Source organism: Brienomyrus brachyistius, chromosome 20 (genome assembly GCF_023856365.1).
Source record: "Brienomyrus brachyistius isolate T26 chromosome 20, BBRACH_0.4, whole genome shotgun sequence".
Taxonomy (NCBI): Eukaryota; Metazoa; Chordata; class Actinopteri; order Osteoglossiformes; family Mormyridae; genus Brienomyrus; species Brienomyrus brachyistius.
The window spans coordinates 15,598,205-15,620,350 of record NC_064552.1 but is presented as its reverse complement, the minus strand read 5'-3'; the positions used below and the strand labels follow the sequence as shown (position 1 = coordinate 15,620,350).

At 42.9% G+C, this 22,146-nt stretch overlaps 3 protein-coding genes across 4 annotated transcripts; 2 read left to right on the top strand and 1 right to left on the bottom strand.

Moving 5' to 3' along the window:
- On the top strand, positions 1-2,012 carry rbbp9 (retinoblastoma binding protein 9). The gene is made up of 5 exons (XM_048986961.1): positions 1-677; positions 864-906; positions 999-1,104; positions 1,415-1,500; positions 1,703-2,012. Exons 1-5 carry the CDS (start codon positions 465-467, stop codon positions 1,924-1,926), a joined length of 672 nt encoding a protein of 223 aa, XP_048842918.1. The 5' UTR covers positions 1-464; the 3' UTR covers positions 1,927-2,012.
- Positions 2,013-2,202: 190 nt separating this feature from the next.
- On the bottom strand, positions 2,203-7,397 carry polr3f (polymerase (RNA) III (DNA directed) polypeptide F). The gene is made up of 9 exons (XM_048986941.1): positions 7,210-7,397; positions 6,782-6,899; positions 6,544-6,611; positions 5,604-5,671; positions 5,355-5,467; positions 5,030-5,173; positions 4,461-4,568; positions 3,747-3,938; positions 2,203-2,646 (listed from the first exon to the last, which is right to left on the bottom strand). The coding sequence occupies exons 1-9, from the start codon at positions 7,263-7,265 to the stop codon at positions 2,569-2,571; spliced, it is 945 nt and encodes a 314-aa protein (XP_048842898.1). The 5' UTR covers positions 7,266-7,397; the 3' UTR covers positions 2,203-2,568.
- A 552-nt stretch (positions 7,398-7,949) lies between these two features.
- On the top strand, positions 7,950-22,058 carry dzank1 (double zinc ribbon and ankyrin repeat domains 1). Of its 2 annotated transcripts, none has more exons than XM_048986902.1 (21): positions 7,950-8,122; positions 8,531-8,663; positions 9,926-10,079; positions 10,455-10,554; positions 10,644-10,728; positions 11,015-11,124; positions 11,294-11,382; positions 11,529-11,646; positions 11,762-11,875; positions 12,917-13,009; positions 13,096-13,218; positions 13,378-13,542; positions 14,132-14,363; positions 16,075-16,178; positions 17,324-17,407; positions 17,486-17,582; positions 17,661-17,755; positions 17,867-17,950; positions 19,978-20,105; positions 20,327-20,401; positions 21,180-22,058. In XM_048986902.1, the coding sequence occupies exons 2-21, from the start codon at positions 8,555-8,557 to the stop codon at positions 21,346-21,348; spliced, it is 2,328 nt and encodes a 775-aa protein (XP_048842859.1). In that variant the 5' UTR covers positions 7,950-8,122; positions 8,531-8,554; the 3' UTR covers positions 21,349-22,058. The 2 variants fall into 2 exon arrangements, with proteins under 2 accessions (XP_048842859.1, XP_048842858.1); XM_048986901.1 differs by having other exon boundaries at positions 11,012-11,124.
- Positions 22,059-22,146: the final 88 nt, after the last annotated feature.

Here is a 22,146-nt window from a genome sequence, read left to right as displayed (position 1 = left end):
TAGACCTGGTTTCCACAAAAGAGAAAACACCGGGAGCCGCAAATCCTTTTTGACATATAAAATGAAGATAACACTGCAGATATATTTTTTACCTATATGCTATGTATTAAAACTAGGCTAGTGTGTAGCTTATGAAATTTTATTTATGCAAAGAAAACATTTTGAACTCTGTAAAAAAAAAAAAAAAACAGGCTAAGTTGAAGGTCTCTTAAAAAGCCGGTCTTAAAGTATCTGTTATGACTGACGCGGCACGGACCAGGGAAGCAATGCACCTGACCAAAGTTGGCGACCCTGCACAGATAACTGAGAATAGCCGCACTGCACGTCTTTGGTCAGTAAAAACTGTATATCTGTCAGCTCCACACACACAACGCAGAGGCACGATTGACACCTACAACCCTGAAGGCGTGTGGCAAAACTGTCACCCACCAAGCTAACTGACTCAAGACAATTTGCATGTTTGAATGAAGAAATCGAGACTTCCGTTAAACAATGGAAAAACTGCAATTCCCAGAATGCACACCTCACCTCAACGGCACATGAGACGTACTGAATCGTTAATACGGTACAACGTGGAAAAAATGAAACCGAGCAAAGCTGTCATCGTTCCCGGCAACGGAGCTGGAAGCGTAGAGCACTGTAACTGGTATGGATGGGTCAAAAAACAGATAGATAAGGTAAACCAAAAAGTATACACTCAATATTTGAAACTTTTTTAAATGTTTGTAATTAGCCAGTCACCCTGCTTTAGGGCAGCAACATCGAGTCGCATCTTACGTATTTGAATACAAAGTAAGCCCGTTTATAGTTCATATTTTATACATTTTCCAAAGCATTAATAAATGTATTACTATGCATTGTAGATTGCAGGTATGAGCTGTCTGCTCAGAAACATGCCAGACCCTGGTAAGTTGCCGTTATTAGCACTGTGGACCTTGCCTGACCTCAGGGATCTCACGTGAAGGTGCTTAGACCGTGTGTTTCACTGTATTCTGCAGTGACAGCCAGAGAGAGCATTTGGCTGCCCTTCATGGAGAAAGAGCTGCAATGCGATGAAAAGACAATAATCATTGGTCACAGTTCAGGGGCTGCAGCTGCGATGAGGTACAGGCTGCTTCACACAGACACATACAGGCAGCGTTAGACAGACGAAGTCTCATGCTAATTCATAAGCCTTAAAAGGAGAAACAAGTGAAATTTTTAAGAACTTTCAAAACATGACACTACGAATTAATAGCAAACTATTTCAATTTTAAATGTCTCTGAAATAATGGGTATCTAGTTTCATGAATGAACATGGTCATTAAATTTAATTTCACAGTTTGAGAAGAGAATTGTATTGCTGCAAGACCCTTTAATTAATGGTTGTGTATATGAGGTACAGGTATATGAATGTTTGTTTTTTTTTGTCCAGGTATGCAGAAACGCACAAGGTGTACGCGATTGTGCTGGTAGGCGCTTATACCTCCGACCTGGGTGATGAAAACGAAAAAGAGAGTGGTGAGTTGGCCTAACTTGTACACTCATCCTTTCTGGGTGAAAGTAGTTTTCAGTTAACAATCAGTCGTCTTTCCTCATCGAACACCTCCAGACTAAAGGTGACCCAGAATGCACTACCTATGATGGAGTCTGATAGGGTGCAAGACATCATTAGAGTGGCTGTAGGAATGTCCATCCTCTGACATCACTGCTTCCCATTTAGGGTATTTCAGCCGGCCGTGGCAGTGGGACAGGATCCGGAGTAACTGCGGGCACATTGTTCAGTTTGGTTCCCTGGACGACCCCTTCCTGCCGTGGAGCGAGCAGCAGCAGGTGGCTGAGGGTTTGCAGGCGCAGCTGCACGAGTACAAGGACCGCGGGCACTTCCAGAACACGCAGTTCCCGGAGCTGGTCCGTGTCGTGCGGGAGATGGCAGAGAGCGGCTGAGTGGCAGCGGTCTGGGTGTCACTGGCAGTACAGTAATGAGAAAGGTCATCGTGTATGTGAATAAAAACATTGCAGGATTCTGGCTTCCTCTGGTGTCTCCAAAATCTGCTTCTATTTTCTCCGAAATGGCACCCGCTGATGATACCCCAGCCAACATTCAGCCCCCTTTCATATGATCCAGGAAAAAAGTAGACAGGGTAACAGCATGGATTTCAGCATGGATTTTCACCCCCGCTAACCCCTGTTTCCCAAAATAGGCTCCCAACCTCTTCAACCTTCTTGGAATGAATACATCCATTTTAAATATTTTACAACAGAAAACCAAAAACTTTATTTGGCTGCTTTGTACACACAGTGTTTGGTGTGATATTTACAATATTGAACAAATACTCTCGATGTTTTACTGACACCAGTTAAATCAGCTGAAACCGATCACCCTCAAGTAAAAATGACAAGGGATGATATGGAGAAAGTGATTTTTTTTTCTCCCACCATCTTCCAAAGTTCTAAAGCTTTCCATAAGAAAGACTATAAATACTCATAATAAAAAAAAAACTCCAAAACGTCACTGGCTCCATTACGAAAACACGTCAAGCTTTCCTTCCCAGAGGGGATCCATCCCTGAAGCGCAGCAGATCTTAGCTAGAAGTCCAGCCACTCGGTCATGTAGATGCAGTTAGATGGCGAGATTTCACCTCCCTCGTGGCAGTCAGCGAACACCTGCGACAAGAACATTAGCCTATCAATGCTTTGTTTTCAGGATTCTTACTGATTATGAAAAAACAAGCATTTAGCTGTTAAATTATAGGGCATGTAGGACACGCAGCAAGGGCAGAGGTTCACGACAACTGATTTCAATACAACAGACAATGATTTAAAAAAAAAAAAAAAAAAGTATTTTGAAATTTTTTTTTAAAAGTGTATTTCCCCAGAAGCATGCAAACTAATCCCTCTCCAACTCGGCTGACTACATATGAACCATGAACTTCTAAGAGGCAGATGGGATTCAATAATCAACCATTTATAAGACGTCTATACCCATCATTGCTGCTCTCATTCCGTTCCTGAAGTGGTGCCCTAACATTTGACTGCCAAGCAGAATGGTCTCCCTGTGTATCAATTTAACCAGCAGAAGTAGCACATGTATGAAGGGCAGAGCTGCAGCAACTCATCATTAACATGGACAATAACTGGTAATAAAAACATTTCGCAAACAAACTTCAACTGTCATCAATCAGTTGTATTACTGCTGTGTAAACTGTATAATGACATCACTACCTAACAATGTAAAGTTGGTCATACATCACTTTCCTGCATGTCGCTACATGCCGGACATGGAGGCGCAAAAGCCTCCTGTGTCCATATTACATTTGCCGGTGAATGCAGACGGTCACGGCCGGCACATGCCTACAGCAGTAATGCTCCACCACACCAGCAGAGGACATACGTTGCAGCAAACACAAGCAGTGTAGTGAAATGGGTAAACTTTTCATCAGCAGTTTTAAAAGTTGCTTTGGGGGGGTATCATGATAACACAGTATTTTGAAAAAATAGCTGGGAACTCCACCTGCTCGGCAAATTTTATCGCAAAGATTTCATTATGCCAGAACAGTGTTTTGAAAGTACCATCAACACGGACCTTAAATACACTTCCTGACGTTTTGTAAAATAAAGCATCTATATTTCTTTCAACCCAGTATTTTGGCCCATCTAATTGATTAGTTGAACGCCTGATCGACATGATTAGTCGATAAGATTTCTTTTGCAGCCCTACTGAAGTGCATTATTGTGGGGGAGGGGGCACAGGAATGACAGCTTACAGGACAAAGCCCACAGGGCGTTTTCACCAGGCCTGTTGCCTGAATGATGGAGTTGACTCCTCTGTAGAGCTTAATCTGGCCGTCCACGCTGCCCACTGTCCCTTCCTTGGCCACAATGATGGTCATTTCCACCTTCCCGTCGTAGATCAGCGTGTTCAGGATGGTCTCTATGTCCTCCATGGACAGCTCCACCTGTGACAACCAAGGGAATATTTCTCCAAGCCACACCAAATGAATGCATACATGCACTAATCACACTAACCTGATAAAATATTACACTATGCCACTACTGTTGCAAACATGTTGATACTAACTAAAATAAATTGATTCAAAAATTGCTTATGCGGGGAGGCAGGTGACCTTAGTTATAGAGCATGCTAGTGACAGTTCAACCACACTGCCAAATATCACAATTTAAGTTTTTACCTAGATAAATTACTCTGCCCTACATAAGTCACTAACTGAAAAAATGACTGAAAAACATGCAGGAAAGGCTGCATTTCACAGATAACAGGACAGCTATAAACCTCACCGTTTCCTAATCCAGTCCCAATCCAGTCTTCGCAGACCTGCAGACAGTCCACATTTTTTTTCTCCCTCCAGGCTTGGAGCAAAAATGGGGACTGTCTGGCAGGGAGCACAGACGTGGACTGTGCGTGGATCCATGAGGACCGGGATGGGGTTACGGGATGTACAGGGTGGAGCGGGCCGTACCTTGCTGATGCCCAGCTCGCAGATGTACTTCCACACCTCGTGGGACGTGGCGAAGGAGCTGTTCCTCTGCACCACAGGGCTCTGCTTGCTGTCCCGCGCTGCCTCCGCCTGGCAATCGGGGGGATTTACAGGTATGAGTGTCCAGCCACATCGGGACCAGCTCATGGTGCAGCTTCTTATTCATGCATGCTGTTACCTTCACTCGCATGGGGCATCTACATCAACAAACATGATTAACAAACTGTTCCAATTAAAAATATCGTATCGCTGGTCTGTTACTCAAATACAGGCACACTGTGTAAGTGAATGAATATAATGTCCAAGTACTTTGGCTGAACTGGGTATTTATAAAGAAGTGATACTGTGGTTGAAATGTGGATTATTTTCGAACGTCTTGTCATTACTGAGTTAACTAGGCACCCTCAAGTATGATAAAACATCATCCAATGGTGATAATTATTAGACAAAATCTTGATTAGACGAATATTGTTGCTAATGTATATGCACAAGATATTGTACTACACACACACACACACAGATTACAGACAGGAACTCACTACAATAATTACCTTGCTCTGCAAAAATTTGAAGCACTGCTGGTTCAAGACCTCCACAAACTCAGATTCAAAATCCTGGTCACTGTACCAGGCTCCGCCAGTAACTGAGCGGTCTGGCTGAAGGTTATACAGCATGTACACCTTTTTCTTAGAAGCCTGGAAAAAGAGATTCCATAACTCTGATCATCACAAATATACTGAAGTATTTTGAGATTTAAATTTCATTCCAAAATCAGCTGAGGCAGTGCATGCCAGACAAAATAAAATTAGCCTCGACTGCCACCTAATGGCCAAATAATGCAACGTCATGCATACAAAAAAAAAAGTCAGATCTTACAGCCACAGATTTCACAGCTTTGATAAGCTTCTTACTCTCCAGGTTCTTCAGGATTTTGTTAATCTCTGTCAGAGGGAGGTTACTTTTATAGCGGATATCTCTGCTCCAGATTCCTGAAGAGAAGGCAAGAGGAAAAAAACAAGGTGTTATCATTTTAAACATAGTATCATCATCCAAGGAGAAAGTTTCAAATAAAATCTATATTTCTAACATAAAAGCATCTGGTTAGACTAATCGTTGATGCCTTACCTTTGTTCCCTGCATCCTCTATGATTTGATAAACTAATTTCTCTTGGTTGTCAGATCCCTTCATTTTACTTGAAAGAAAACATCAGGTAGCAATTATTTATATGCAAGTAAAGGTCTGTACAGCATATGGAAAAGCAAGTGGATAGTTCACATCCAGAAAAGAAAAATATAGACCAAGATTTTGTCACACTCAACCAGTTCAGTACCCTGTGACTGAGAATCCTTATGCTCAACCAGCTGATTCAAATAAAATCTTGGTCTGGATTTTTACTTTCTGGACCTGAACTATCCATCACTGTGTAAAAGACTAAAAAGACAATACAGCCCCCCCATCATCTACAGTGTACAAATATATGTATAAAATATCAATTTTAAGATAATTCCATTCTAATTAAACAAATAGAATTTGCATTAATATTAAGATGGCATGTTTTTGGGGTGCTTATGTCATGAAGGGGACCAAGCAGGAGATCAATGTTTTATATAAAAGTAGTACACATAGATGGACAAAAGTATTGGGACACACCAATTTGTTACTCCTAACCCTTTACTGTTTTACATAACAAAGTAGTAAAAAAAAAAAAAGTTTCAAGATGAAACTGAAAATGTACTCCCTCTCTCTCTGAGCTTTCCAATGAGCTATGCAGCTGTAATAAAATAATTGTAATGTAAAAAAATAAAAGCTACAACTCACTCAGAATAATTATTTTTTTGTACCTGGGGTATAGTGAAGGTGTTATATTTCACAGGGAATTAAATAAAACAACAGAAATGATTTCTGAACTCTGGAAGGTGCAATCAACCTGCCAAATTTAATCAAAATCAACAATGGTGATGCAAACAGTGTTTTGGATTATTATTATTTTTTTTTTAATGGCTCGAGTATTTAAAACATGCACATCCAAATGCAGCAGGCATAAAATCAGAGCTGAGACTGTACCTTGCCGTCTGTGCGTCTTTTAACCTATACAGAAGTCCATTGCTGTTCCTCAGCAGGTCCAGCTGACCCTGTTTTGAAAAATTAAACAGTGCTTGCGGTAAAAATGAGATGCAGACACCAGGAAATAATCATTTAAATAGAAACACTGAACAGAGCATGTTGAACACTGACTGCATCAGCTTAACCTTCTCTTTCACTAAACAGCCTTTCGGGGCTATGCAGAATGACTGCGCCTTACCACAGAGAGCAGTCTGTTGATGGCCATGGCCCTCTGCTGAGCCTCTACGTGAGGCATGTCATTCTGTATGACCTGGTCGGTTATTCCATGGGGAAACTGGCTGCAAAGCTCCTTTATCCTTTGAAACGTAGACATAATACACGTCACAAACATCACTAGACGCTGGGTCTAGCCTCGCTCATGGTGTGACAGTACAATTTGATGTTATCGGTCACTTACATCGTTCTTACAATTTTGTAGCTATAATTTAAAGCCGTGGATATAGCTTTATAGAGGAACCAGAACATAAGACAAACCACCTGCATTTCGCTGCAAACGATACATAGCCATCGTTATTATGATTCATATACTAAGACATGAGAGGACAGCGTGGTTCCGACTAGCTTTGACGGGGAGCGAGGCTGGCAATTACAATGGGTCAAAGTTACCTGTTTTCGATGTCCACGGGATCTGTAGATTCTTGCTTTACTTTAACTTCGGCCATTTTAAAAATGAAAAAGAACAAAAACACTCTTGAATATTAGCTTGCTGTAAAGCTATTAACAAGAAACACATGAACTTGGATCCCTACTTCGTCAATCGATTCCCATAACATTACTGTTAACTGGGGTCTTTCGCTGCTGAGTTACGTCATGCATTTTAGTAGACTAGTCAAAGCCTGATTGAAATTTCACAGAAGCAATATTTCAATTTACAATATATGGAATAGTACATTTTGTTTGAAAAATATCGTAACAAATTAATAAGTTAACTTATGACCGCAATTTCCTAACAGTTTAGTTGATGTTAACAATACTTATGCATAATTTTTTTCTCAAAATAAATGCTACTTATTTCGAGCTATCGAATAAATGTATCATTTTGGCATTTTGAACCGAATTTGAACCAATTTTGACATCTGTATTCATGCAATATTAAACTATAATGAAAGTATGAAATTATACAATTCAATAATAAGAGAGGTCCGCATGAACAAATAAAGGCCTTCCTATAAGAATAGCTTAAGTTATTATAGTGTGACTAGTTGTTACAGATCTAAGTTTAAAAGTTAAAGGTAAATTTAATAATTAAATACATATTACTAAAGTGTTTTGCTTGTACTTTGCAGTGGTCGTTAAGGTATGGGATTTGACCAATAAGAATGCACGATGCTGCAGTGGGCGTGGAAACCGCCGCGTCGTTGGATACGCGTTCAGGCCGCAGCAACTCAATTGAAAGCATCTACTGCATATGTCGTGTAAAGTATGGACTTATCAACTATTGATGTGTGAAAAGAAGACAATATTGACATTTTTCGAATGTGAACGCAGGTGCATCGCACATTAACGCTTTGGAGGCCGTGTAAGTATATCGGCTTTTCAGATCGGATTTACAATATATACTCATATCTTTATATATAAAATAACAGGGTAACATCATGCTGCTCAAATGAAAGCTGTGCTGTGATCAGAATACATGTACGAAATAATATAACTGGCAGTTTCAAGCACTGATAAGCAGGGGAGCTCGGTAATACGAAAGTAATATACTGCAGATGGCCTGTCTTTGAATAAAAAGAACAATATGTCAGGCGTAAGTCTTCTCATTCGTCAACCTATCACTGTACTGTCATGACAAACATAGGGCTGGAAACTCAATTTATGCAATTGATTAAAATTGCATTGATAGTATTCAAAAAGGCCACTGTAATTACATAATTCGATTCCCCTGATGGATTATTAAAATGTGTTTATATGTTTCTATGCGCAGTTGTAACCAGATTCCCGTTAGATCATGACTGCAGGCTCAATCGTGGCTCCACAAATCATCCCTATCAGAGCACCACTTCCTGGGATAGTCAAGCACCAAATAGACACTACTACACCTGTGGAGATCAAATCAGGTAAGGAGCAAGTGAACTGATAGATTATATGGACATAAGTATTGGGACACCTGGCCATTACACCCACAGGAACATTTATGACATCACATTCTAAATCCATATGGACTCAATATGGAGTCGATTCCCCCCTTGCAGCTGCCACTCTTCTGGGAAGACTTTCCACAAGTTTTTATCTGTGGGAATATTTGCTCATTCATCCAGAAGAGCATTTGTGAGGTCAGGCACTGATGCTGGACATGATGGCTTTGCAATCTCCATTCTAGTTCATACCAAAATATTTGATGGGGTTGAGGTCAGGGCTCTGTTTGGGCCAGTCAAGTTCTTCAACACTAAATTCACCTGATCCTGTCTTAATGGACATTGCTTTGTGCAATGGGGCACAGTCATATTGCAACCGAAAAGGGCCTTCACCAAACTGTTCCCACAAAGTTGGAAGCTAGACTTGTCCAAATGTCTTGTTATGCTGAAGCATTAATAGTTCCCTTAACTGGAACTAAGGGGCCAACCCCAACCCCTGAAAAACAACCCCATACCATTATCCCTCCTCAACCAAACTTTACATTTGGCACAATGCAGTCAGGCAGGTAACATTCTCCTGGCATCCGCCAAACCCAGACTGAAGCATGATTTGTCACTCCAAAGAACATATTTCCACTATTCCAGAGTCCAGCCATGACATGGTTTACATCACTCCATCTGATCCTCGACGTTGTGCTTTGTGATATGAGGCTGCTCGGCCATGGAAGACTATTTCATGAAGCTCCTGGTGCACTTTTTGTGCTGGGCTTAATACCAGTGGAAGCTTGGAATTCTGCAGTTATTGAGTCAACAGAGTGTTGGCGGCTTTTTACACACTATGCACCTCAGCACTCAGTGACCATGCCGTGTTACTGTACATGACCTGCCACTTCGTGGCTGAATTTCTTTTGTTCCTAAATACTTTCACTTTAATAATACCACTTACAGTTTACCGTGAAATATCTGGCAGGGAAGAAATTTCACAAACTCTCTTATCACAAAGGTCGTACGCTTGAATTCACTGAGCTCTTTAGAACAGGTCATTCTTTCACAAATGTTTGTAAAACTGACTGCATGGCTAGGTGCTTGATTTTATATGGCAATGCGTCTGAATGACCATTTCATGACCTGAGACCTGAATTCAATGATTAAGAGGTGTGTCCCAATACTTTTGTCCATCTAGTATAATTAAAAAGGCATTATCTCTGAGACAAGTCCTGCTGTCATTATCCGTGTTTCCCCAGATACCCCAGATGTCACTATTTATTATACGCTGGATGGCAGTAAGCCAGAGGTCCCCAGGAGGCCTGGTCTCAGAGACAGCAGCAAGCTACAGTACAAGGAACCCATATGTTTACCTAAAGGAAAAGTGTATGTGAAAGCGTTAGCCAGCACAGGGTGAGTGTGACTATGGGAGAGAGATGTTTAATGTTTTATACAGTATGTATATTTTATATAAACAGCAAACTGAACACTTTAAGGATATTTTAGTGTTTTAACGAAACCTTCAAAAACCTGAATGCAGTTATATGTTTTTAAAAAACACACAAAAAGCTCAGTGAATGCCGTCTACCAGAGGTGGAAATTTCAGGTCCAGAAAGTACAAATCCAGACCAAGATTTTGTTTCAACCACCCAGTTGAGCGTAACGAGTCGCAGTTACAGAGTGCTCAACTGGTTGGTTGGAACAAAATCTTGGTCTGGATTTGTACTTTCTGGACTGGAAATCTCCACCTCTGCCTTTTACCTTTTTTTACCTGACGATTCGTTCCAGTGATGGCAGGGAGAGTGCTGTGGTGACCAAAGTGTTTCTGGTGGACCACATTCCCTCTGATGATCCTCTCACCACTGAGGGAAAGCCCAAGAGGGAGCAGGTGAGAGCAGCCAGTAAACTGTTTCTTATTCATCGTCCAGCGGACCCACAGTTTATATGTGACATGTATGACGTTAAATCCTTCTGCAGGAGATGTGCGAGGGAGGTGACTCCTTTGCAAAATGGACAAGAGGACTGGAAAATACATGGGAAGGCAGCTCAAAGGAGCAGCCAGGTATTTCCTTCACTTCGAGACTCTACACCAGTGTTTCCCTATCCGGTCCTCAGGGACCCACAGACAGTCCACATTTTTGCTCCCACCCAGATCCCGACCAGGTGCAAAAATATGGTCTGCCTGGTAGAGAACTGGGAGGGAGCCAAAACAAAGACCGGCCGTGGATCCCTGAGGACCGGATTGGGGAGCACTGCTCTAAACACTGCGGCATTATTGCTGTCGTTCTGCATTTATCTAATGCAGCTACTAGTGCTGCCCTTAGGTTGGCTCTTCACTGTCTCAGCAGTAACCACCCGAGGAAGCCATTCCCTTAAGACTTCTTCTAGCCCTCGCCCCCGCAAGCCCCCCTCCTCCAAGCAGCTGGCCAGCATCCCACCAAGTCAGGCGCATTCCCAGGTACATTTCAGCAGCTCATTTACCGAGATGAAATAAGGCAGTCCAATAGAATAATAATAAACACATAAGCCTTCGCATTTATTACATGCACTGTTTTCCTGTCATGCTGCTAAGTTTATGAATTTTAACAGAATAAAGATGGAGTGTATTGTCTCTCCCAAATTTTCAGTATAAGGACGTGGGCTGGGGAGAGCTTTCACTAAGAAGCTTAACGAAGACTCAGCTCTCCAGAATCCAGAGAGAGACGGACTTCCTGCGGTGAGCAATTCACATGTAACGCTGCTACTCTTGCTTGTTTGAAACAAATTGCATTTTCAAGATCTGAAACAGTTGAACCCCAGCATAGTTATATTCAGAGTACTGTGAGGTTTACATAAATACCTGTATCACCTTTTCTGCTTTAGATGTGCTCAGTGCCTGTTCCCCCGCCCCTCCGACCCGTTTGCCCGCTTCTGCCTTCAGTGTGGTGCCCCTGTGCCCCCCATCCCAGGGCAACGTCTGCCCCCCACAGAGGGTGCCCAGGTATCTCGGTGCAGGGTTCCAAAAATCCCCAAACGAACCTGAATTTGGAGCTTGTTAGTGGCTTGCTGAAAGCCTTCAGCGTGACCCACACAGAACTCTCTGTGCTGCCCCCTAGCTGGGCCTCTGTGTCTCCTGCAAGACCATGGTGCCCCTGAATGCCGTGACCTGTGTGGTCTGTGAAGCGCCCTTGGAGCAGCAGCGCCAGCCACAGGCCGCCATCAGACTAAGCGTAAGATGCCTCCCAAGGACGTATTTATGCAGCCCCAAGGACGTATTTATGCAGCCCCAAGGTCGTATTTATGCAGCCCCAAGGACGTATTTATGCAGCCCCAAGGTCGTATTTATGCAGCCCCAAGGTCGTATTTATGCAGCCCCAAGGACGTATTTATGCAGCCCCAAGGTCGTATTTATGCAGCCCCAAGGTCGTATTTATGCAGCCCCAAGGACGTATTTATGCAGCCCCAAGGTCGTATTTATGCAGCCCCAAGGACGTATTTATGCAGCCCCAAGGACGTATTTATGCAGCCCCAAGGTCGTATTTATGCAGCCCCAAGGACGTATTTATGCAGCCCCAAGGTCGTATTTATGCAGCCCCAAGGTCGTATTTATGCAGCCCCATGAACGCACAGACATGGCTGGGATAATATCCAGCTGCCATTATCCACTCTCACATGCTCTTGGACCTCCCTAGTGTCTAGACCCCTGAAAGTCTTCTCCTTTCTCCCCTCTTATGGACAGCTCCATAGGGGCGGGGATTTACTGTAGTGAAATGTCAAATTGGGGCCGCTTGACTGTAAATTTAGGGGCTGCCTTTTGTTGTCTGTCCACCCCTGTTTAGTTGTGATGCTGTATTTACAATTAAATCATCACCATGATGAAATCTACAGTTCACATTTTTGACTAGAAACACAGAACAACGTAACTTTTTTGATAACGCTATTTATTTGTATGTGGTTTTATTTCATTATACACTAGTGGCCAAAATTTTGGAAGCACTTCCAATTTGTAGAGATTGCAGATCTTTATAACTATTGCTCTAGTTACATATTTAATTATCCGATGTATATTTGAAACATTCTTTAATTATTTATAAACATTACCACCAATTGTATAGTAATTTTTAAAGCGTAATGCCAAGATTACTAAGTGTTCTCATAATTTTGGCCACTAGTGTAGATGTATCAGGCTAAACACTGGATGTTTCCATCCAGTGTCATGGGTGTCAGTGTCAGTGTCTAAGAGTCATGGCTAATCTGTGTCTGTTTTTCAGGACAAGGTGATCTGTCCTGCATGTGGGACGGGTAACCCAGCACACATTGACTTGTGTGTCGCCTGCGAGACCAGACTCCTGAAACCGGCAACTGTAAGAGTCTTTTTGAGCCAAATCTGAGCGGGTGTGGAACGCAGTTAGCTCAGGTGGTCTGCAGTGCTGTCGTATTGCGTTTCCAGGCTGTCCTAAGTGGCCTCAGTGCCCCTCCTGTGCCCAAATCAGATGGCAAGATGGTCTGCTGTTCCAAATGCTCCAGGATCAACACCTTGGACGCCCGCTTCTGTGACTGGTGTGGTTCCAAGGTGCCGTTGTCATCCTACAGTTTCCCTGCTCACCCGCAGCTTCACTGTCTATGAAGACGATCCGCAAGGACTGCATCTGCAGAAAAGTCTGGGAATCCAAGGCTTCGAAGGGCGAAATGTTTCCATGCATGAATGTTGTTGTTCTGCTTTCCCCTTTAGCCTAGCCGTTTAGCTAGTCATGTAAGCTGCTCCCAGTGCGGGTCCACCAGTCACCCCTACGCCAATTTCTGTGGTTCCTGTGGAGTCTTCCTGGCAGGACCCCCCAGATCGGACTCTCGAACTGGCATGGCTCATTCCAGGGAAGGAGCCCCAGAGCAGGAAAATGTGCGTATAGCGCCACCTCTTGGTTATTGATGATTAAAGGGGCAGTTCACTCCAAAACTGAAACTGTACTGAGCAATTTAGTATAGCAACTGTTTTTTTCTACTGAGCTCCACACACCAATCGTATCACCTTGCAGAGATATTGCCAGGGTGCTTGTGTTCATAACTCGAAGTTCAGTAGAAGAAAATAGTTCCTACATTAAACTGCTCACTACGAATTCTGTGGAGCATCATGAGTAAGTAATGATTTCTCGTAAGAGACATTGCTGTTGTATTTTTCGAATGTATTTTTTGGCTCTTTAATCAACACAGAGAGAACACTGTTATATTTGAGAGAAGCTCATGAGAAGCTGATGTTTCTCCAAAACTAAGATAACTCCCAGAAGAACGATCTAGATGGATAGTTAGCACTAAAGCATTAAAGCTTGAACTACCCCTTTAAAGATTAAATACCACTCTTACAATTCTGTTTGCCGCTGGCATTTAGGGTAATTGTATGAAATGTCTGCCTTTGGTTTGGAATAATTTTGAGAGCTGTTTTATTCTCTCTTGCTCTGTTCTTCCATCTGTCATTCATCTGCCTCCTCCAGACCTTCTGCTCGGACGCCGCCACCTGGCAGCCGGTCCCCAGCGCCTCCCCCCCCGCCACGGGAGCCCCACAGACGCCGTGCCGCATCGACCGGCACACGCAGACGGTGGGCCTGTTTTATCCATCAGGAGCGGACCTGCAGAGGAAGAGCCAGCGGGCAGCACAGAACATGGCCAGGCAGGAGCAGATGAGTGACCGCAAACCACTGCTGTCTGCTGTGAGCCCCGGCAGAGGTCAGTCACTCGGGTGTGGGTGTGTGCGTCCTGCCCAAGATGCCCACTGCCTCATGCTGTGAGATTCCTGGGATTGGCTCTTTGCTTGGCATAGTGCATAAGCAGTTATTGGGGATGGATGGATGGATGGATAGATGGATGCATGGATGGATGGATAGATGGACCATAAGTACTCACAACTCCAAATAAGCGATTTTCTAACTACAGGGCTATGAACATTAATTATAAAGATGTATTTGTGTGTTTAATTAGCAGGCAGTTATACATCCATCTATCCATTTTCCAAACCGCTTATCCTACTGGGTCGCGGGGGGTCTGGAGCCTATCCCGGAAGCAATGGGCACGAGGCAGGGAACAAACCAGTATGAAGGGCCAGCCCATCGCAGGGCACACACACACACCATTCACTCTCACATGCACACCTACGGGCAATTTAGTAACTCCAACTAGCCTCAGCATGTTTTTGGACTGTGGGGAGAAACCGGAGTACCCGGGAGAAACCCCACGACGACATGGGGAGAACATGCAAACTCACGTGACCCAGGCGGAGACTCGAACCCGGGTCCCAGAGGTGTGAGGCAACAGTGCTAACCACTGCACCACCATGCCGCCCCGGCAGTTAATATAATATTGCAGATAATGCAGGAGGAATGACTGGATATATGAATGATTAACAGCTTGAAACATTCAGTTTGCCATGTGTGTCCTTGTGGAGAACTTAATAAGAGGTCATGGATGTGTGGAGCAGGATGCTTTGTAAAGTTAATCTGTTAACAGAGTATCACATAGCTAGCAACACATCATGATGGAGACCAAATGTTTTACAAATTGTTCATGTGACCAGAGCCATGCATGAGAGCAATTATTTTAGAAACACTTTGAAATGCCTATACACAATTATATTTATAAATGATCATATTTATCAATTATTGATAAGTGAGCTGAATATGAATGTGAAATAACATTCCCATTTGAATGGACAGGGTACAAGGCTGTGGAACCCCAGGATAGAATGGCAAATGGATAGTGCATTTTTGCTGAATCCTGTTTATCAACAAGTAACAAAGAATGTGTGCATGAGCCTGTAGATGGATGAAACTGCTTTAGTACTAAATGGCATGTGAGATGACATATGGTGTGTTATACTTTGAATTTAATAATAATAATAATTATTATAATGGTGGTGCAGTGGTTAGCAATGTTGCTTCACACCTCTGGGACTCGGGTTCGAGTCTCCGCCTGGGTCACATGTGTGTGGAGTTTGCATGTTCTCCCCATGTCGTCGTGGGGTTTCCTCCAGGTACTCCGGTTTCCCCCCACAGTCCAAAAACATGCTGAGGCTAATTGGAGTTGCTAAATTGCCCATAGGAGTGCATGTGTGAGTGACTGGTGTGTGTGAGTGTGCCCTGTGATTTATTGATCCATGAAATTGTCTTTACTTTGTTCTCTGTCTGTGAAGGGCTGCCACCCATAGCGGCACCCAGGGAGTTGGGGGTTAAGGGTCTTGCTCAAGGACCTCCAGACATGCTGAGGCTGGGTTTGAACCAGCAACCTTCTGATTACAGGCTCACAGGCTTAGCCCACAGAGCCACACGCTGCCCCCTTTTTAATTATTAATTAATTATTATTAATTATTATTATGTGAGATGATGTACAGTGTGTTATCCTTGCTGCACCATTTGGTCCATTCCTGCTGTACCTGTCATTCCAGGTTACTGGAGGCAACAGTTGGACCATGTTTGTGCCCATCTGCGAAGCTACACTCAGAACAGCCCAGAGTTCAGAGGTCTCATGGGGGAACCTCGCATGGGCAAGGTGAGGACCGGAGACCTGGCAGGGACCCGGAAGCTGGCGTCTGTAGTGGCCTCGTATGGGTTTAGGGTGAAAGCACTGCCCTCATACTCTCAACATGCAAGAACAATTCACTGTAACTGACTCCTGGCTGATTGCTTACAGTCACCAAATGTTTTTATGGGTTTGTAGTGTTTGAAATGAAATGTGGTTTTTAGTAAATAATTTTTTAAATGAGGGAAAAACTTACCTCCATAGATACCTACAAGTACAGCTGGACGATATGTCCTAAAAATATCACAGCATTTTCAGTGATTTTCACAATATCAATATTTATCACGATATTCTAAAATTCAGTCAAATACGATGGGTGGTTTGGAGTCTTTCCGATTATGATGACCAAAATGTTTTACTAATAGTTAAAGAGCATGTGACAGGTATAATGATGAATCACACCAACAACAGGCTCTTATCTTCATGGAATTTGTTTAGAAAAAATGCATTATAACTTTAATTATGCAAGAAAACAAGTGTTTCGGCTATACCGCGATACTCATGACATTAAAATTGATGATGATACAAATGTCCATATTTCCGATACAATATTTTATCAATGTATCGCCCAACCCCATCAGTGCAGTGCATGATATTAATACTAGTTAGCATTAATATCATGAATAATATCTGTATTAGTGTAATTTTCTGTATCACTTTACAATAAGGCTCCCTTTTGGCACCTGTAAATGGTAACTCATTAATAAAAAGATAACCGTTATAACTTGTTTAAAATTGTCTATTAATAATTTACAAAGTGTTACAACCTAATTAATAACCAGATTATAAACCATTCATAAACTAGATAGGTAGCCTTACTGTAAAGTGGCACCTAATTCTCAAATTGATTTAAAGATGGTGCAAATGTTGTAGCTACTAACATGACAAATAATGAATATTATATGATGAGAGTGATAACCGAAATACTAAAGCTTATGTGCAAAAATGCTTTCAGTGTGAGATAACAGGAAAAATCTGGATAATTTCCATTACTTCATATACTCAGGCTTATTTCTACAGTATTATCAGTATTATCTTATTGTGGTGTGAGTACAGTAATGTCCTGGTATTGATTTTTTGCAGTGAAATTTCGATTACTCGCTACCTTTCCACAGATGACTTCTGCAGTCATACAGGAAGATGGCTACGAAGTCAGTCTTACGCTGAGCTTCGCCTTGGCCTCCCCTGACAGCCATAAGGTTATTCAGCTCTCAGAATGACATACGGCTGAGGAATTCCGACCATTCGAGTAACGTGCATTACTCCCCGTATGCCAGGAGTGCTTTGTGGAAAAGACCCTGGACCGGTGTGGGAACCTCCTGAGCAGTGTGACGGAGGGTGCCGACGGCCTGTCAGACAGTCAGAGCAGTCTGGGTGAGTGGTGTACTATCTCAGCCAACCAGGAAGGGGGGCAGCAGCGAGCATTTTCTCTGACTTCTAAATCCCCCACAGCGAGCGAAAACGGCGGCATGTCATTGGGTACCTCCTTAAGAAGGAGAAGAATTCGGCGGAAGAAGGATGCTTTTGACAGTGTGGGGAAGCTCCCAGTAAGATTCTCCGTGGCTCTCAGAAATCTGGCGTCGTTAGCAGGTGTACATGTTCGCTATGGTACTTTGGCTCTCCTTGTTATGAGTTTTCACCTGTTTGTCACGTCCCAGGAGTCACTAAACGACCGGCTGCTGCGGGAGCTGGGTCCTACTGGGATGGGGCAGATTCCCGTGGTGCAGCAGCTGCTGGACGAGGTGAGTGAGCAGAGTGATAAACCAGAGCAGCCAGCTCTGCAGGTACGGCGTGGTGCACAGATCGCGCTTTTGCCATTTTATGGAAATGGCCAGTTGATTAACAATAATAATAATAGGCTACTACATTTATATAGCGCCTTTCACAAACCCAAGGTTCGCTTTACAAGGGGAGAAAAAAATAGTTCAGATATGTTCATGGAGGAGAAATGTCTTTAGTTCAGAATTGAAGGAAGAGCCATCAAAAGGAGATTGTGGAAGAGCGTTTCATAATATGGAGACCATGGAGGAAAGTCTCTTATGTGGAACAGTAAGGAGATTATTATTAGAACATCTGAAAGGGCGAGAGGGTGAGTATGGAGACAAAAGTTCACTGAGGTAGTGAGGAGCTTTAAAAGTGAGAAGCAATATTTTGAATTTGATCTGAGACTGAATTGGTAATCAGTGTAGCTGAGAGAGGATGTGTGTGATGTGAGCAGAGCGTTTAGTGTGAGTGAGAACTCGAGCTGCTGAATTCTGAATATACTGAAGCTTTTGTGTAGATTTTGCTGGGAGGCCAATGAAAAGGGAGCTGCAGTCATCAATACGGGACGTAATAAAAGCATGAACCAGAGTTTGGGCATCAGTACTGTACAGAAATGGGCACAGATGAGCGATGTTACGGAGGTGAAATAATGCAAATAATGCAATATGTAGATCAAAATTGAGTGTAGAGTCAAATAGTACTCCAAGATTTCTGATGATGAGGTTTTACAGGGACACCATCAAAACTAACGGAGAAACAGGAAGATTTGGATACTAATGATTTAGGGCTGACCAGCAAGACTTGAGTTTTGTCTCTGTTGAGTTTGAGAAAGTTATCCTGCATCCAAAGCTTTAAATTTGAGATGCAATTAGTTTGCAAATTGGGAGGGGAGTCAATGGAGGAGCCAGTACTGAGATACAACTGAATATCATCAGCATGCAGTGGAAATTAAGGCCATACTGGCGAATGAGCTGACCAAGGGGATGGATGTAGGTTAGGAAGAGGAGGGACCCTAGAACTCATCCCTGAAGGACACCACTCGCAACAGGAGAGGTGGACGACTTGTGTGCACCTAGTATCATAAACTGCTGTCTACTAGTATGATATGACCTGAACTACTGAAGGGCTAATCTGTGATACCAATGGAGGAAAGGCAGGAAATAAGTGCATCATGGTTAATCGTGTCAAATGCTGAACTTAAATCGAGGAGGATGAGAATGCTGAGGATTTCAAAGGGGACTGTCAGATTCAGCACATGTATCACTAATTTATAAATAACGTATCATTGTGTTTTTCAAAAACTGTGTTTACTTTGACCTACAGTATCTTACAAAAGTATTAGGCAATTGAAGAATAATATGTGTAAATGATCATTGGTATAAAACCAATATCATTAGTGATATTACTGCATGTCATTTCAAAACCTCTCCTAAAGTCACCCTAGTATTTACAGTAACCATCTAATACCCCATGGATTTTTTGACTTGAACAGACGCACGTCTTTTTCAGCTAATCTATACCTCATTGAATTATTTAACCAATGAAGTTACTTAAGTGAGCTGAAATTTGAATGTATTCATGAAATGGCTGAGGTGCCCCTGAGGAGTGTTTTGGGAATCGAAGCGGCGTTCTTTTAGCCAGCCAACAAGTTCTCAGTAACAGAGATTCTTGATAGTTTTTATTGTCTTACAGTTAATTTCCATATGTTATAATGTTAAATTGATTTTTTTCTGAGCAAATATACACTTTTTAACCCAATCAAGAATTGGAACATTTCCTTTGACTTCCTAAGACTTTAACACAGTACTGTATATGATTCATTCAGGACCCACTAAGGGATAAACTATTGGAAGATGGGTGGATGGATGGATGGATGGATGGATGTGTCAGAATCTGGCAATACCAAGACCCTCTTTGGGGTATCCATGAGGACCCTCCTTGACACTAATAACTCAGGCCCTGGAGATACAGTAAGAAGTCACACCCCTTTTGATTGGTTCTCCAGGGTGCAGACCCTTCCTGTCAGAGCACTGACGGCCGGCCCGCCGTGACCGTAGCGGTCATGAATCTTCACCACGAAGTCATCCCCTTGCTGGTGCAGAAGGGAGCTGATGTGGACCAGCAGTCTGGACCGTGAGTACACCGTCTCTCTGATGTCATGTACAACCGGGTGAATATTAAGTGAATATTTTAATATTTGATATTTCCCCGGCCTCACCTGCGCATTCTCCATTACCTGGGATGCTACACGAGTCAGTTAGTTTTAGGAATGGATTCCTTCAGCCTGTAGCTAGTGAATGTGCGTTGCTGACATCCGGACAGCAAGAGGTGCTCATCCTGAACTTCTCTGCCAGGGTGAACAACACAGCCCTCCACGAGGCGGCTGCGTGTGGGACTCGGGGCCTGCAGTGTGCGGAGACGCTGCTGGGGTGAGAGATGGGGGGCCGTCCGTGTGTGGGGGCTCCCCGAAGCTGCCTTTGCTTTGTGCTTTGTGCTTTGGAGGTATTTAGGGGGCCAAAGTTTAACACAGATGTCATTATACACCAGAGGAGTTTCCCGGAAGTATGCAGGAATTGGATAATTCTGAACTTTACTTTCCCTATATCCCTGATCAGGATAGGAGGGTGGAGCATGAATGAATGCAGGGTCGGCCCAAGGCATGAAATAAGTAGCTGCCCAGCAGCCACCAGGCCCCCCCCCCATTCTGATAAGCATGTCAATGGGAAGGAGAGTGACAAATGACAACTCAGTCAATCAAATTTTGCTTAGGGCCCTGAATAGGATTGGGCCAGCCCTGGATGGATGGATGGATGGATGGATGGATGGATGGATGGGCTTTACATTATGTACCCTTCAGTTACCATCAGCAAAGGACACAAGGCAGCAGGATACTTAGGACAGAATGAGTCTTGTAGTTACCTTAAACTTTAATAATGACACCATCACAGGATACATTTCAGCGTGACAGAGCCACTCAGGCTCTGCTTTTCATCACAGTCCTGTTCCTTGTCTTGCCAAAATGATTCCCCTAGCGCTCCTTAAAGGTACATTAATCACCGTACTTCTCTTATGGAGCCCATTTACTTGTATGATGGACCTTATTATGAATCTGGATGAGTGGAGGATAATGTTGAGTGGTTTCTCCTGAATGTCTCTGCTCTTCATGATGGTCCATTCCGGTCACCATCGGCTTTGCGTCTCTTACAGCTGCAGCGCCAGCATCAAGAAAAAGAACGACCGCGGCCTGACTGTCCACGACCTGGCCGTCCAATCAGGGTGCAGCGCTCTGATCACACAGATGGCCGTTAAGATGGGACAGGGTCTGCTGGACAAGCTCTCCAGACCTGGGAAGAATGGTAGCCTGGAAATGTTTTGACAGAGGCACCAGACGCTCTTCCAATTGAAATGCTCCACTGCCATGTTGGCTGTTAACCACTAGGGGTCGCCAAAGTGCTGGAAATAGCACTGACATAAAGTGATGGCTGTATTTTTATGGTACTGGTGGGACTAACGTCCTGTAGATTGAACTTTCTACTAAATGAGAAATCCTAAAGTATAACGAAAATGGTAAACTAAATATTCTCATGTATACATATGTCAAAATCCGAGTGAGACTTATAGCTGTAATCAATGAAAAGGTGCTTCCACAAAATATTAGGTAAAAGGTGTGCACATTTCTGCAAACAAGGAACTGGTTTTTTAATTTTATTTTTCATTAAAATGGTGATTATTTCAAGATCCTGTTCATTGTGGAAAAAGTCCTGGCTTGATCTGTCTAAATTTTTATTTTTCATATTCACTGCATGTACATTGGAGTTTAACAGTATATGGACTGTGAATGAGAATATACAAAAAAAAAAAACATTACTGTGAAGCCACCAGACCACTGGTCCACAATCGAAATCAATTACTGCAGTAACTGTAACCAGCAAACATCCTTCTTAGGATCAATCCCATTCTCTCTCTGGCATGTTCACAGTTCTTAAGTGTCTCACAGTGTGAGTGACGGAAATTAATCTGGATTGACGGTTTTTATTTAATCTTATGAACAAATGCTTTCCCGGAATTTGTTACTATGCTTTTAAATATCACCGTAATTTAATAAACCTTTAGTGTTGATATTATTCAGCTAAACATTCTGCAATTTATTTCACTTTTTAAAAACTGACAAAAA

Excerpts from the sequence above, each read along its gene's own strand:
- rbbp9 (XM_048986961.1), top strand. The coding sequence starts at position 465 with ATGAAGAAATCGAGACTTCCGTTAAACAATGGAAAAACTGCAATTCCC. Across the intron at positions 907-998 it reads CAGAAACATGCCAGACCCTG|TGACAGCCAGAGAGAGCATT; the intron begins GTAAGTTGCCGT and ends TGTATTCTGCAG. Across the intron at positions 1,501-1,702 it reads TGAAAACGAAAAAGAGAGTG|GGTATTTCAGCCGGCCGTGG; the intron begins GTGAGTTGGCCT and ends CTTCCCATTTAG.
- polr3f (XM_048986941.1), bottom strand. The coding sequence starts at position 7,265 with ATGGCCGAAGTTAAAGTAAAGCAAGAATCTACAGATCCCGTGGACATC. Across the intron at positions 5,174-5,354 it reads AAGCTGTGAAATCTGTGGCT|GCTTCTAAGAAAAAGGTGTA; the intron begins GTAAGATCTGAC and ends CTCTTTTTCCAG. Across the intron at positions 2,647-3,746 it reads CGCCCTGTGGGCTTTGTCCT|GTGTTCGCTGACTGCCACGA; the intron begins GTAAGCTGTCAT and ends TTCTTGTCGCAG.
- dzank1 (XM_048986901.1), top strand. The coding sequence starts at position 8,555 with ATGACTGCAGGCTCAATCGTGGCTCCACAAATCATCCCTATCAGAGCA. Across the intron at positions 11,876-12,916 it reads AGGCCGCCATCAGACTAAGC|GACAAGGTGATCTGTCCTGC; the intron begins GTAAGATGCCTC and ends TCTGTTTTTCAG. Across the intron at positions 13,010-13,095 it reads GACTCCTGAAACCGGCAACT|GCTGTCCTAAGTGGCCTCAG; the intron begins GTAAGAGTCTTT and ends TTGCGTTTCCAG.